At 40.0% G+C, this 15,389-nt stretch overlaps 1 protein-coding gene across 4 annotated transcripts in view; it reads right to left on the bottom strand.

The window, feature by feature from the left end:
* The window catches only part of DIP2C (disco interacting protein 2 homolog C), a 689,547-nt gene that overhangs the window by 90,844 nt on the left and 583,314 nt on the right, over positions 1–15,389 (bottom strand). For all 4 annotated transcript variants that reach the window (XM_077491128.1, XM_077491125.1, XM_077491127.1 and 1 more), the window contains 3 exons: positions 13,202–13,282; positions 11,265–11,388; positions 7,668–7,789 (listed from right to left, as the gene is read on the bottom strand). In XM_077491128.1, the coding sequence (XP_077347254.1) occupies positions 7,668–7,789; positions 11,265–11,388; positions 13,202–13,282 (327 nt within the window). The remainder of the gene's footprint in view (positions 1–7,667; positions 7,790–11,264; positions 11,389–13,201; positions 13,283–15,389) is intronic.

The raw sequence follows: 15,389 nt of genomic DNA, 5'->3' as shown, positions 1-15,389 counted from the left end.
GTGAACTATAAGGCCGCTATGGAAGCGCTTTGGAGAACATCACTGTTTCATCACTGAGGGACTGGAGACCCAGAGTGTCCCTAGGCATTTCCTTGAGTACCATAGCAAATCTCTTGATGGTTTGAGAGTTTGGGTTATTGAGGCAATGCCTAGAGACCTCTCTCCCACTGAGTGCTTCCGCAAGCTCTGCCAAAGAGAAATGTTCTTGATTTTCTCTTTGGACGTACTGGCATCTGGAGGGTTAAACAAGGATTTTGAGATTAGTGTGTTACTCTAGTATTGTTCCCCATTCTCCCACCTCACAATGACCATGTAACATACTCATATCATATAAAGCTGCTCCTACCCATTGGTGCTTATCATTTTATTCCACATGTCCCATAGTGGGCAATAATATCCCATGCATTTTTGAGATGTGTATGTATGCGTACATGTTTTTTGCCCATGTGCATGCGTTTGTGTGCAGATGGTCACGCATGTGTATATACATTACACACACACACACACACATATATATATATATATATATTAGGGCTGTTACTGATTCAAATTTTCGTGTTCGATTAATCAATTAATCGACTAATTTTGATTAATTATAATGCACATACAGATCCAACTAATTTTAGCTGCATTAGTCAGTGGTAAATGTGGTATACACTATATACAATCACCCGACACTAGTTCGTTTCCACAATCCATGACTTAACTTCACACGAATACGTTTTAAATTCAAACTGTAGCACTGACGCAAGTAATTTTTTTTTCACAGTAGCGTGAGAATTCCTCCACCTCTGGTCTAACTAATCACTCTCACCTTATGGCATGGACCCCTGTGCAAACAGGTGGTCATGCACGCGGGTATCAAAAGGGTTAACACGGACCATAACCTTCTCTCACGTCTCCTTAGATCTCAGCAAGGATGCCAGGTCATGGGTAGAAATAAAAGATTTAAGTGCTCACCACCGTATAAGATTTAATTTTTGTGTTCAAACACAAGCTACTCACATAAAGATGATAAAAACACAGCATGTAAAGCTGACAATCGCTTTCTTTCCGTATGGCAGCAGTGCGTAACGTCATGTGCAGCTCCTCCCCCCCCGTACAGGTTACGTTCAATCAGAACTTCAACATCACTGGACTCCTCCCCCTTCCCTTCATTAGCAGATGGAGGCACTTGGGGAAGGGGGGAGGAGTCCAGTGACATCAATGTTCGTGACTTCACCGGATCTCTGACGGAACTCCCTGAAGATCCGGAAGCCGGCAGAGAGGCGAGTACCGATCAAAAGAATTTTGATTGATCAAAAAATTAAATAGATTAATGGAGGAATTAATCATTTCCTGTTCCTTTGCATGTTTGTCACACTTAAGTGTTTCGGAACATCAAACCAATTTAAACAATAGTCAAGGACAACACAAGTAAACACAAAATGCAGTTTGTAAATGAAGGTGTTTATTATTAAAGGTGAAAAAAAATCCAAACCATCATGGCCCTGTGTGAAAAAGTGATTGCCCCCCTTGTTAAAACATACTATAACTGTGGTTGTCCACACCTGAGTTCAATTTCTCTAGCCACACCCAGGCCTGATTATTGCCACACCTGTTCACAATCAAGGCATCACTTAAATAGGAGCTGCTTGACACAGTAAGGTCCACCAGAAGATCCTTAAAAGCTACACATCATGCCGAGACCCAAAGAAATTCAGGAACAATTGAGAAAGAAAGTAATTGAGATCTATCAGTCTGGAAAGGGTTATAAAGCCATTTCCAAAGCTTTGGGAATCCAGCGAACCACAGTGAGAGCCATTATCCACAAATGGCGAAGACATGGAACAGTGGTGAACCTTCCCAGGAGTGGCCGGCCGCCCAAAATTACCCCAAGAGCGCAGCGACGACTCATCCAAGAGGTCACAAAAGACCCCACAACAACCTCCAAGGAACTGCAGGCCTCACTTGCCTCAGTTAAGGTCAGCGTTCATGCCTCCACCATCAGGAAAAGACTGGGCAAAAATGGCCTGCATGGCAGAGTTCCAAGGAGAAAACCACTGCTGAGCAAAAAGAACATCAAAGCTCGTCTCAATTTCTCCACAACACATCTTGATGATCCCCAAGACTTTTGGGACAACATTCTGTGGACCGATGAGACAAAAGTGGAACTCTTTGGAAGGTGTGTGTCCAAGTATATCTGGCGTAGAAGGAACACTGCATTTCATAAAAAGAACATTATACCAACAGTAAAATATGGTGGTGGTAGTGTGATGGTCTGGGGCTGTTTTGCTGCTTCAGGACCTGGAAGACTTGCCGTGATAAAAGGAACTATGAATTCTGCTGTCTACCAAGAGATCCTGGAGGAGAATGTCCGACCATCTGTTCGTGTACTCAAGCTGAAACGAACTTGGGTTCTGCAGCAGGACAATGATCCTAAACACACCAGCAAGTCCACCACCGAATGGCTGAAGAAAAACAAAATGAAGACTTTGGAGTGGCCTAGCCAAAGTCCTGACCTGAATCCTATTGAGATGTTGTGGTATGACCTTAAAAAGGCCGTTCATGCTCGAAAACCCTCTAATGTAACTGAATTAGGACAATTCTGCAAAGATGAGTGGGCCAAAATTCCTCCAGGACGCTGTAAAAGCCTCATTGCACGTTATCGCAAACGCTTGGTTGCAGTTGTTGCTGCTAAGGGTGGCCCAACCAGTTATTAGGTTTAGGGGGCAATCACTTTTTCACACAGGGCCATGATGGTTTGGATTTTTTTTCACCTTTAATAATAAACACCTTCATTTACAAATTGCATTTTGTGTTTACTTGTGTTGTCCTTGACTATTGTTTAAATTGGTTTGATGTTCCGAAAAACACTTAAGTGTGACAAACATGCAAAGGAACAGGAAATGAGGAAGGGGGCAAACACTTTTTCACACCACTGTATATACACACACACATAGCATTTTATATTGCTTTTAAAAATGGTTACCCATTCACAACTTTTTTTATATACTCCTTTGAATATATATTTTAATGATTCCCTTCCTCATCATATATATTCAATATAATATACCATAGATTCATTGATGTGTATTGTTCACCATTTTAGTTTTTATTGTTGATGTATACAGCGAGTGACGTGGCTTTAAGCTGATATTAGGTAAGGTAATATTAGCTAATTGTGTTGCGCATCACGCTTGCTGTTTTTGCATCACGTCTTTGCATTAGTTTGCTCTGTATGTCAGTCTTCCGTTTTTCCTTTTCTGTCCGCAGTACACCGGTTTTATATTCATGATGTCCTTTTATAAGCTTAGTGCTTTCTTTTTTCCCTTTCCCTGTCCCGTTCATGACTGCCCATTGTCCTGCCCACAGACCATAACAAGTTCTGCTTCTAGTAACCTTTAGTCATTGCTTGAAGAAGGAACCAATTCGTTTTTCCGAAATGTGTTGTATGTTGATGACATCACTTCCAGTTAGCTGTCCACACTGGTTGTTGGTCCCTTCCTGCTGAGGTCACTTCCTGGATTTGGCTTCCATGCTGTCTTCCCAGTATCCAGGAGAGTCATGGCTTCCATCTGCGGACACTTCAGAATATGCTACCATAGAATTACACCTCCGGATATGCCTGAGACTCCTTGGGACTACCAGAATGCCAGACCACCTGCCATATTACTAATATGATGTGCTCCTACCCATCCACCCTTTTGTAAGTGTTTTTAACCCCTTTGGGAAATATAAAGTTTCACTTCTGCACTTAGAAGTGCTTTTTTTTCTTTTCATTTTACTTCCAGGGTGTGCTTCTCTCTTCAAGTGATACCAGAAGTGCATAAGAACCCTCTTCTATTTCTACATTGACTGATATCTGCTTGTTCTGTTACTATACATACATACATACTATAAAATAAGCTAAATAGAAGCTCTCACATAAAAAGGAGAAAGCTGTTTGTTTCTAAGCTTCAGAGAGTCTTGTGACCCCATTCTGCTCTACTGTAATCCTATAAACGGGTTGTAAAATGTAGACTTTTTTTCATAAACTAGGGAGAAAAGTGAGTAACAAGCGGTCAAAATATGAACAGAGAACGAACGCTGTGTTTCTTGGGTGCTTGTCTTGCTTATGCGCAATCATATACGCTGCTATGACATTCCTACTACTTCTTTATCATTGCTGCATGACTAACTCGCTCCTAAGGACAAAGCTAAATCACTGATCGATAATTTCCCTTTTGCCATCATTATATATATTCATATTCCATAGGGCAGCACAGTGGTGTAGTGGTTAGCACTCTCACCTAGCAGTAAGAAGGGTTGCTGGTTCAAATCCGAACCACGACACTACCTACCTGGAGTTTGCATGTTCTCCCTGAGCCTGCATGGGTTTCCTCCAGGTACTCCAGTTTCCTCCCACAATCCAAAGACATGCAGGTAGGTTAATTGGCCTCTGTCCAAAATTGGCCCTAGTATATGAATGGGGACTGACGTGAGTGTGCAATGTACAGGGATAGGGACAATTGTAGACACTCTCTCAGGTTGAACTGGATGGACTGGTGTCTTTATTCAACCTTACTATGAAACTATACTATGAAACTACAAAACACTGTGAAGCTTTCATAGATCTGAAATAAAGCTACTGTATGCATATTAATAAAAGAACGTGTGATGCATTTCAAATTATGATGAGTAATACCACTAGCAACACCACAGATTTCATACACTGAGCAAAAAGCCACAGCAGAAATGTTATAAATGTTAGCACATAAGGCAGCAGTGCTGTATTCAGTAGCTGAACAGATTTTTTTCTACTTCACAGGAGATGGGTCCTTGCTGCAAATGTATGGGCTACTACCATTCTACAATCCTAAAACAGGAAACATGGTATTGTGGGCCATCCTTTTAAATATACTGGCCTTACAAGTGCTACAATATTTTAAGAGACTGATCCTAGTCAGACAATGTGAATGATACATATGTTAACTAAAGAGAGGGTATGGGAGAAGAAATCCTTTATGTTGGAGTGCAAGGGTCAGATAAACTAAGCAAAAGGTGGAAAATCCCTTAAAAATATCCACTAATCTCAGAAATTGTTATGCGGAAAAGACCAGGAAATAATACATTTATTAAATGCCCATCAAACGTGTGCTACACATGAGAAGTGTGGGATAAATTGTTTTAATTAAGGTAGCTTCTGTTCCCAACAGTTTTGATGAGCATAACTAAAAGTTTATTAATTAATGAGCATGAAATCAAAGATGCATATGGAAATTAATGTTACAAAAAAGGAAAGTGAACTTCATGTTGTTTAAAAGGCAATTAGGATCGGTTTAATTTAAAGTGCGTGGTTCCACTTTATCATCAGATAATCATAAAATGTTTGTAACATAGATACACTACATACTGTTTAGAGAAGATTCTGATCAAATCTCATAAAGATTTAAAGGAACCAGAGGAAAGAAAAAATGTAACTGACACTCCATGAAAACAATCACATTCCAGACCCTACTCCAAAATATCAAAGTAATCAGAGCAAATCGCTGCTGGTAGGGCTTCCATTTTTCATTTTAGTCTGCATTTTTAGCTTCATAAAGTACAGCCATGGCCAAACGTTTTGAGAATGACACAAATATTCATTTTCACAAAGTCTACTCCAGAATGTTATGAAGAGTGATCAGATGAATTGCAATTACCGGTAATTGAAAAGTCCCCCTTTGCCATGAAAATTAACTTAATCCCATAAAAACATTTACACTGCATTTGTGAAAATTCATATTAAAGTATGCATCAGCACAGGCAAATGTTTTGAACAGGTGCATATAGGGGAGGACATTAGAGAATTTGTGAACATTAGCGAAGTCTTGCATTCTCAAAATATAAAAAAATTCAGAACATCAAAATTATGTCGTTTGGAAATCGAAAACCAAGGCAGATCCCTAGCATAAAGATTTATGAAATTGTCAAATGTGCTGTGTGTCAGTCAAGGTTGATAAACAATGCTCTAAAGGCTCATCATCAGCAGGGTTAAAGGTAGATCATGGGTTGATGACGTTAGGATGGAAAGAGTTCTTCCCTCAACCACTAATCATATCCAATTGTAGAGAGACCAGGCAGTGACATACAGATTGTGCACAAAGAAATGTGTATTAAACAATGGCCATCCTAGATGGATGTTTAAACAAAATTCCAAGATACTAGTTTTTATTCATGCCAACAGCCTTAAAGAAGCTGGGACCGTTAGGATATAACAGGCCCAGTATGTACTTAGAATAATGGTGATTAGTCGGCAGGTCGCAGCTAGCTTTTCACTTCTGTTTCTGCTGTCAGGATAACTCTTTTCACACCACACTTCACAGCATTTTATATAGTCTAGAACAGGGGTATCCAATCTTATGGCCTTCCTGGGTCACATCGAAAGAAGAGGAATTGTCTTTGGCCACACAGAAAATACACTAATAATAAGGATTGCTAATGAGCAGAAAAAGTTTGGCAGATCACAAGTTAACTATTGCTGATATAGATAATGTACCTATCTGAGTAATAAAACTATTTTTTTGTAATATTTTAAATATAAAAGTAAAAGAGGGCAACATAAAACTAGTGCGTGCAGTATGTGACAAAGTTTCTGATAAACTAACACATCAATATCTGGTTGGATGGATGTGTTAGCAATTCTCAATGAATTCTCAAGGTGCTCAGATATTTTGGTTCTAATTTTGCCCTTCACGAGCTTCAACCTGGAAAATAGTTGCTCACAAATATAGGTGCAATCGGAAACTGATAACGTGAATAAGGCGTGATTGTGAAGAGTGGGATATTTTTCATTGTGAAGATAAAACTTATAAAGAGACGCTGTCAAATTTATCTTTGGCCGCATTTATGTGCGCTAATGCCCCGTACACACAATTGGACTTTCCACCAACAAAACTGGATTTTTTTCTGAAGGATGTTGGCTCAAACTTTTCTTGCATACACGGTCACACAAATGTTGGCCCAAAATTCTGAACGTGAGAATGCGGTGACGTACAAGACATATGACGAGCCGAGAAGAAGGAAGTTCAATAGCCAGTGCGGCTGCTTCTGTTTGATTCTGAGCATGCGTGAAATATTGTGCGCCAGACCTGTGTACACACGCTCGGACAGTCCGACAACAAGTGAAGTAGGCTGAAAATTTGAGAACCTGCTCTCAAACATGTATGGGAAGAAATTCCGACAGCAAATGTTCGATGGAGCATACACGCGGTCGGACTTTCCAACAACAGGCCCACATCGAACATTTCCCATCGGAGAGTCTAACGTGTGTACGCGGCATAAGTGTAAGCGCACTTTTACAAATAATTCCCCAAAAATAAAATTATTTAATTTGAAGTAAGTTTACGATTTTGTGTTGGGCCGCATTTATAGCTACAGGTGGGACACCCCTGTTCTAGAATATGTTAGTTAAGAGTTCCTCTAATGAGAATATCTCTCTGCTGGAGAGATTTTTTTATATTTTCTCAGAGACTACATTGCAGACATTTAGTCATTTTACAGCTAGTTGAACTTATGTTATAATGAAATCATGACATGCATACAAGTATATTTTAATACACAATCACCTGGGTGACTGAAAAGTAATTTCCCACATTTTATGAAAATGATTGTCTTTATTCCTAAAAATATTTAGATTATATTGTCACCAAAAATCCAGGTCCTACCTCCACTATCATCTTCACTGTTGGCAATGTTGTCGCAATATTCTGCGGATGAGGAGGTCGCACAGTTATTGGCACACAGCCTGCATATAGACAGCCATAAAATGCTGCAATCAGGTCTATTCCTGCATAACAAAAGTCAAAAATCATTAGCCATCAATCTGTAACCAAGGAAGCAATGGTCATTTTCACAAAAAACATGTAAACGTGTAAAAGTCACCAAAACATTGCATAAGCTTCAACAAAGTTACCATCTGTACCCATTTCTTGGAGAAATTCCCCATTTTGAGGGGTCTGTCCCAGAAAATAAAATGACCCCAGCGCTGTAGTTCTCTTTGCATTTTTTTTGTTTACGTTACTCTCAGACATGGTGGAGGAGACATACAGTGCCTTGAAAAAGTATTCATACCCCTTGAAGTTTTCCACATTTTGTCATGTTAAAAACCAAAAACCTAAATGTATTTTATTGGGATTTTAGGTGATAGATCAACACAAAGTGGCACATAATTGTGAAGTGGAAAGAAAATTATAAATGGTTTCTAATTTATTTCTAGAAATAAATATGTGAAAAGTGTGGCATGCCCCCCGAGTCAATACTTTGTAGAACCACCTTTCGCTGAAATTACAGCAGCATAGTAGGCAGATGTGGGTGGGCCCTATGATCACTGTTTGATGTAATGTTAAAATGTTACTAAACTCAGGAACCTGCATTCACTAGATCTGATCTCCCACAGTACACAGAACATAGAAATGCAATAGTTTTAGTAAATATAAACTGCTAAATACCTTTTCCCATCAGCAGTTAGACAGTTTTGTGACTTCTATCAGTGTCCAGCCAAGCACTGGTTAAAGCATGTAGGAGGAGTTATATGACTGTCCTATGAGACTGCAAGAACCCTGACTCTGTCTCGATGGTGCCGATTGGCCCTGTGCCGATCACGTGCACTCTAGCACACACCAAACTTAGCATGTGCAGCCGAACTCCATAGACTGTGCTAACAGAAAATTATCAGGGGACAGTGGAAGTAGGGAGGGATCAGAGAAGCCAGGATCAAACAGCCTTTTTACACAATGCAGAGGATTAACCCCTTAGGTTCCATAGTGAGTATAACGAGCATGCTTCACTGCACATACAGACTGATTTTACTGTTGTGGGATTAGTAACACTAACCCCGTTCATTTAACAATTTAAAAAAAAAAAACTGTTACATTCCCTGCATGGTGGGAATGCTGTGACATTTAATTGTACTCTCAACCAAACTATTAAACCATCAAATGGCTTGTGTCATAACTGATCAAATGTGCAGAACCATGGCAGTTGAAGATCAAAAGCCAAGATTGCCACTTCCACCTTGGAGCTGCGTGCAGGCAACCCACAGAAATGGATGCACATGCAGCACTGGCACAAACATAACTGCATGTCAAAGTTTGACGTGCTAGCAGGAGCACGGATCTGAACTCAGAGGTTCTGCACTCAGACTCGTGCACCTGCTCCTTCCTGCATGCCAAGCTTTGACATGCGATTGCTTCCATGCTGGCACTGCGTGTTCATCCTCTTCTAGGGGCTGCTTAAACTCAGCTCCAAGGTGGATGCCAGTGCCAGTTAGTCCCCTTCAGTCTATCAAACCATGCAGCCAGACTCTTCTACCTTACCACTCAGTGTCTACTACCTCACTCTGCCAATCATTCCATTGGCTTCCAATTGTCCACAGAATACATTTCTAAATACTAACAACATAAAAAGCCATTTGCAACTTTTCCCCAAGCTACAACACCAATCTTGTTTCAAAATATCACTTAAACTGCCCTCTCTGCTCCTCCCAAGACCTGTTCTCTATTTATGTTGTCTCATCCAGGACTTCTCCAGAGCCTCTCACATCCTCTGGAACTCTCTGCCCGTTTGTATGTATAGTCTCCTACTCTGTCCACTTTTAGGCAAAACCCTACTCAGGGAAGCCTAGCCTGCCTTCAGCTAACAAGTGAATCTTTTAATCTCAGCTCACCCCTCATAGTTATTACCTTTTGTTCCACTTGCCCCACCATTTGAAATGGTAAGCTCTCAGGAGCAGAACCCTACTAACTCTCTTGCATTAAATTGTATTGTAACTGTACCGTCCCCCTTTATAATGTAAAGTTCTGTGCAAACTGTTGGTACTATATAAATCATGTATTATAATAATAATAATAATAAGTGTCCATTTAGCTCAAATATGCATTAACTGGATCAATGTTAAACGTGTTTAAACAAGACTATACGCAATCACTATTAGGGCTCATTCACATCATACATGCTTGAAAACTGATGGGAAAACCATGCAGATTTAATTTCTATAGACATGAGTTCACATTAGTATTCATGCGTTTCAGTGAGTTTTTATGTACGTTGACAGCAGTTTTCATGTGCATCAGTTATGTGCCCTGTTCACACATTGATATCCTGTCAGCTTTTTTTTGTGTCCAGAAAAGTGCATACATGTTGCAGATTCCTGCACAGAACAACTATACATGTTGTGGTGAAAACAGGGCACATAGAGAACCATTGTTTTGTTTGACCCCTTCCAGAACATGCGCAGAAAAACAAATGCTTCTGCACCATAGTGTGAGTGAGACCTTAATCCTTATATAAACTCCCAACACCGTATGTATACCAGCTGACTTTTTAAATCAGGTTGACTTAGGGTCCTTGCACACATGCAGACTGTTGATGCCCGCCTTTCAGTTTTTCAAGTGGACCTGAACGGATGCTCCATGTACCTTTATGTAGCGACAAATGTCAGTGGTGACATGTCCGCTGACATTCGATCCGCTAAATCCAGATTGATGGAAACCCTATTTTCCATCCATCTGGAGGATCAGATGAAAATGGACAGGCGGATCAGTTTTTATCTGATTCCCCATAGAGGAGAGCGGGGCTCCGACAGGTCCGTCTCTGCACAGCAAGCAAAGACAGACTCGTCATCCGCCGGCTCAGTGGGGATCAATTGAGGGAATATCTGTCTCTTGTCCCAAAAGTCTGTTTTGTGGGTGTAGTTAACATGGAAGTATTCAGTAGGGTGCTCCCGGATTCCATTTCGAAAGTCTTTCAAAGGCAATTTGTTTTATATTTTTAAATCTACAGCTTTGGGTAAAACAATTACCTATTGGTCCTGTCGTGAAGATCCTTGTTCCGGTACTTCCTATGACAACACTCTGTGCCTACCTCTCAACTGTGATCCAGCATTGTCACCAGGTCACATAGATACTGAAATGACCCTGCATTTTCTCCTTCATTTATTCATTGAGGGGAGGATGCAGTAGCTTCAGTATCAGAGACAGAGTGCACTTAGCCATGTCACTGCTGTGAAAGGGTCCCTGCTGAGGTATAGGTAGTCCAATCTAGGGCTGTGCAGATGACAACTGTTTAGGGGTATTGTTGAACCACCAATATAAACTTGTTACTTGTAACCTGTTGATCCAATGAGCCCCTTGGATTTAGGAGTCTTAGATGCCCATTCTCATGCCACAGATGGTTTGCCACTGATCATCCATTTTAAGGCATAATACATTAAACACACAATAAAGAAAAAATATGTTATCCAGAAATATTTTAAAAAACTGTACCTGGAGGATACACAAGAGCCACATGATCTCCATCTTGTAAATGTCCCCTTTCCATTAGCATCACAGCAATCTTCTCAGCTCGTTTATGTAGTTGGCTACATGTCAGAGAGTTGGCTATTGTTCCCTGCATATGCAAACAGGGTATTATCCACTCAAAAGAGTTTAAAGTAATTTAAAAAATCTATTTTTTGGCAACAAAAGTGATAAAGTAAACATTTCTGCTTATTTCATTAACCTGGTCACAATTAGTTACTCTCCTAATATTGCTGAAGTGAGCCCTTGTGAAATGTGATAGTGTTTCCTATTTAATAAGTTGGAGAGTTATTTGTCATAAATAAGAAAATAGCAAAACATAAAATACACAATTTGTAGAGCACCTGGATTTTCACATTTCTCAGATCTAGAATAACAAACCGAATGTAGCAAATACATTCCAAATGTGTTAGACAAAATCATGTTCCACAGAGCTTTTGATGTCTCTGATCTCTTCTTCTCCCTTTATGGCAGGATACAAAAGACCCTACTGATATAAACAGGGTCTTGCCTGCATGCAGGCAAATATGATTTATCTTAAAGATACCCCGCTTGCACATTTTTACCTACAGCTAAGCCTATAATAAGGCTTACCTGTAGGTAAAATGAATATCTCCTAAACCTGTATCTTTTCAAACTATTCACTTTGCATGCAGCCGATGACATCAGCGATCTGAAGGTCCGCAGGTGCGGCAGTGACATCATGGTGGCTTCGGCCACTCACAGTGCCAGAGCCATGAACCCGGAAGAAATGGGAACATGTCAGGTCCCTCATCGGTGACCGGGAGGCAGTGTGGGAGCTTAGTTCTAAGGTAAGTATTTCATAATGAGCTAGTATGCGCTGCATACTAGATCATTATGCCTTTGCCTTACAGTTTTTTTTTTTTCAGGGCATACAACCGCTTTTAATTAGAACTAAAGGCAAAACTTTTTTTTCCTTTTGTGTAGAGTTAGGCTGGCCATACATGGTTGAATTTTTAAAGAATTTTCTTTTGAAAATCAGAAAATGTGTGCATTTTGTGATCTGATGGTGCCACCATTGATTTCGAAATTCGACCAACCAAGCCTTCAATTTCACCTCATGTTGCTACAGAAAACAATTTTCATGCCTGGGAACCTTCTTTTCTTTCCTGGAATTTTCTTTTCCTGCACGTGCACATTTCTTTTTCGATTACATTTCTCGCACAATCATCATTGATTAGGAAATCATTTGTTTTTCAAAAAATTTCCAACATGTCCGATTACTCAAATTTGATTGCTGCACGAAAATCGGCTTTTGCTGCAGCCCACTAATGGTGCAAAATACGAACGAAAATTCTTAGATAAGATTTTCAAAAGAAAATTCTTTCGAAATTTGACCCGTGTATGGCCTGCCTATGGGAGGGTTATTTTCCCTGTCAGTTTTCCTTTTTTTTTTGCCTGCTGCGTCCCATTGTGGAGATTTACCTTCACTTTCTTGTCCCATAGCCAAAACAAAAAGTGAGAGAAAATCTCTGCAAATTAAGGGAAGCCCTTTGGGCCACCCAGGTCACCTAAACTAGTGTCTTATTTAGAAGATTCCCCCTCTATTACTTTTCTAGGGACAACCCAAATTTTTGTATTTTTTTTTTACTTTTGGTGATAACGATCACCAGGACAAAATAGAATGGGTGAATCTTCCTAACGGGGGAACAAACAGCAATACATATCTGATAGGGGTTCTAATCCCTCCCCACTCTATCCACAAATGAAAAAAAAAAGTTCTTTCCTTTAGTTACACTTTAACAAATTGTTTTCTGAAAATCCTGTTAGTTTGAACTGTACATATCCTTGACGTTTTAAAGTGCTGTAATTTAAATACAATGGTTATCATACAAAAGCAAAAGCTGGTCACACAAAGTATAAACCAACACAGCAGATCTTACCCTTGAGTTTAATAGAGTATAAAGCACATGATCAGGAGTTGTTTGTGCTCTCCACTGAAGAACTTCAGACAAGAATAAAAACTGAAATGAAAAGAAAAGATAAAAATAGTCAGCAATAAATATCATCAAGGAACATGGCTGTGATAAAAGTAAGGTTCCATTCACATTAGTGTGCTTTCAAATGTAACTTGAGTCACACAGAATCACATGACAATGGAAATCGCATTGTTTTCAATGGTACCCGTTCACATCAATGCAACTCGGCACAGCGCAATTTTGGAAAAGGTTCCTGCGCTACTTTGGTGCGATTTCATTAATATTTTAGCTTCACAGAATATGCAAACCACTTCAAAGTAGCATCCAAGTTGCACTACATAATCAAACTTAAAGTCAGATGAAAATAGGATTTCAGCAGTGTGAACTTAGCCTAAGAATATAATTCAAGGCAAAAATCTACATTAAGCATTAAAACTTGCTCAGTCTTCTTGCTGTTTGGTTTTCATCTTCATGTCCTTACCCTAATAGCTTAATATTTCACCTTCCCAAATTACCTTAACCACTTCAGCCCTGGAAGAATTTACCCCCTTCCTGACAGAGCACTTTTTGTGATTCGGCACTGCGTCGCTTTAACTGACAATTGCGCGGTCGTGTGATGTTGCACCCAAACAATATGGACGTCCTTTTTTCCCACAAATAGAGCTTTCTTTTGGTGGTATTTGATCATCTGCGGTTTTTATTTTTTGTGCTATAAACAAAAAAAAAGCGACAATTTTGAAAATAAAGCAATATTTTCAACTATAATAAATATCCCCCAAAAAAATATATGTAAAAAAATGTCTCTCTCAGTTTAGGCCGATGTGTATTTTTCTACATATTTTTGGTAAAAATAAAAAAATAAAAAAAATCTAAATAAGCGTATATTGATTGGTTTGTGCAAAAGTTATAGCGTCTACAAAATAGGGGATAGATTTATGGCACTTTTATTACAATTTTTTTTTATTATTAGTAATGGCAACGATCTGCGATTTTTATCGTGACTGCGACATTATGGCGGACACATTGGACACAATTTTTTGGGACCATTGCCATTTATACAGCTATAAAAAAGGGGTTAAACACTAGGGGGCGATCAAGGGGTTAAGTGTGTCCTAGGGAGGTGTTCTAACTATGGGGGGGGGGGTGGGCTACCACTGACATGACAGCAATCACTGCTCCCGTAGATCCCCGTCATGTCACTAGGCAGAACAGGGAAAAGCCATGTTTACATAGTCATTTGCCCGTTCTGCCGCTCCGTGACACGATCACGGGACCCCGGCGGACATCGAGTCCGGAGTATGCGCACCCACAATGCCATGTCTTAAAGGAGATGTAAAGGTATGCCAATTTGTGCAGCCTTGCCATTGTGTTGACATATATCGTCATGCACTGGTCCGCAAGCGGTTAAAGAGTAACTCCACATTCCCCTCTGGGTGATCTATGTACAAGGATTTTAACAAACTTTGTTGCAGATTCCTCCCTTTTTTTATTCTGAAGAAATCCCTGTGTGGTTTTTTTATGTGCCTATGTGGGAAAGTAAATTAAATGGGAATGGTTTCATAATTATCAATCAGCTGCAGCTGCTTCAGGGCACTAATGAGGAAAGCTGCTGGGCCTGCATCATTTTAGACATGTTCCTATTGGGAGTATCTCACCAAAAATTACATTTTTGTTTTTGGGGATGTCTGAAATCTGACTTGTATCTTAGGCTGGGCATACATGATATAATTTTCTTATTCAATTTCCTTTAGATTTACCTTCAACTATGTAGTGCAAGAGCCTGCATACAAATGGAAAGTGTTTAGGTTTTACCTCATATTATGATTTTGGTAAATCTAAAGGAAAATTGTACAAGAAAATTGTATATTGTATGGCCAACCTCTGTTCAGACTAGTGGTGTAATGGATCGTCACCAATCCGTGATCCGAATGGGTCAACCTGTTCAGATCGGCACACCATGCGATCCACAGAGCGCTCTGCTGCCTCGGCCTTAGGAAAGGCTGCGGCTTCAGCCTATCTACAGAGCGGCGGCCATCTTGGTACACCCGGCGACGAGATGCGCGCTGACGTCATCACCCCCCTGGCTGGCTTCTATTCTGATAATACAATGGGGAGATGTCTGTGGATATTAGAGTGGGGGAGATGTCTGTGG

This window comes from Lithobates pipiens, unplaced genomic scaffold, assembly GCF_037356315.1.
Source record: "Lithobates pipiens isolate NorthernLeopardFrog02 unplaced genomic scaffold, aLitPip1_a1.2 Scaffold_19, whole genome shotgun sequence".
NCBI lineage: Eukaryota > Metazoa > Chordata > Amphibia > Anura > Ranidae > Lithobates > Lithobates pipiens.
Note: the sequence above shows the minus strand (reverse complement) of the source record. Positions and strands in the feature narration are given on the sequence as shown.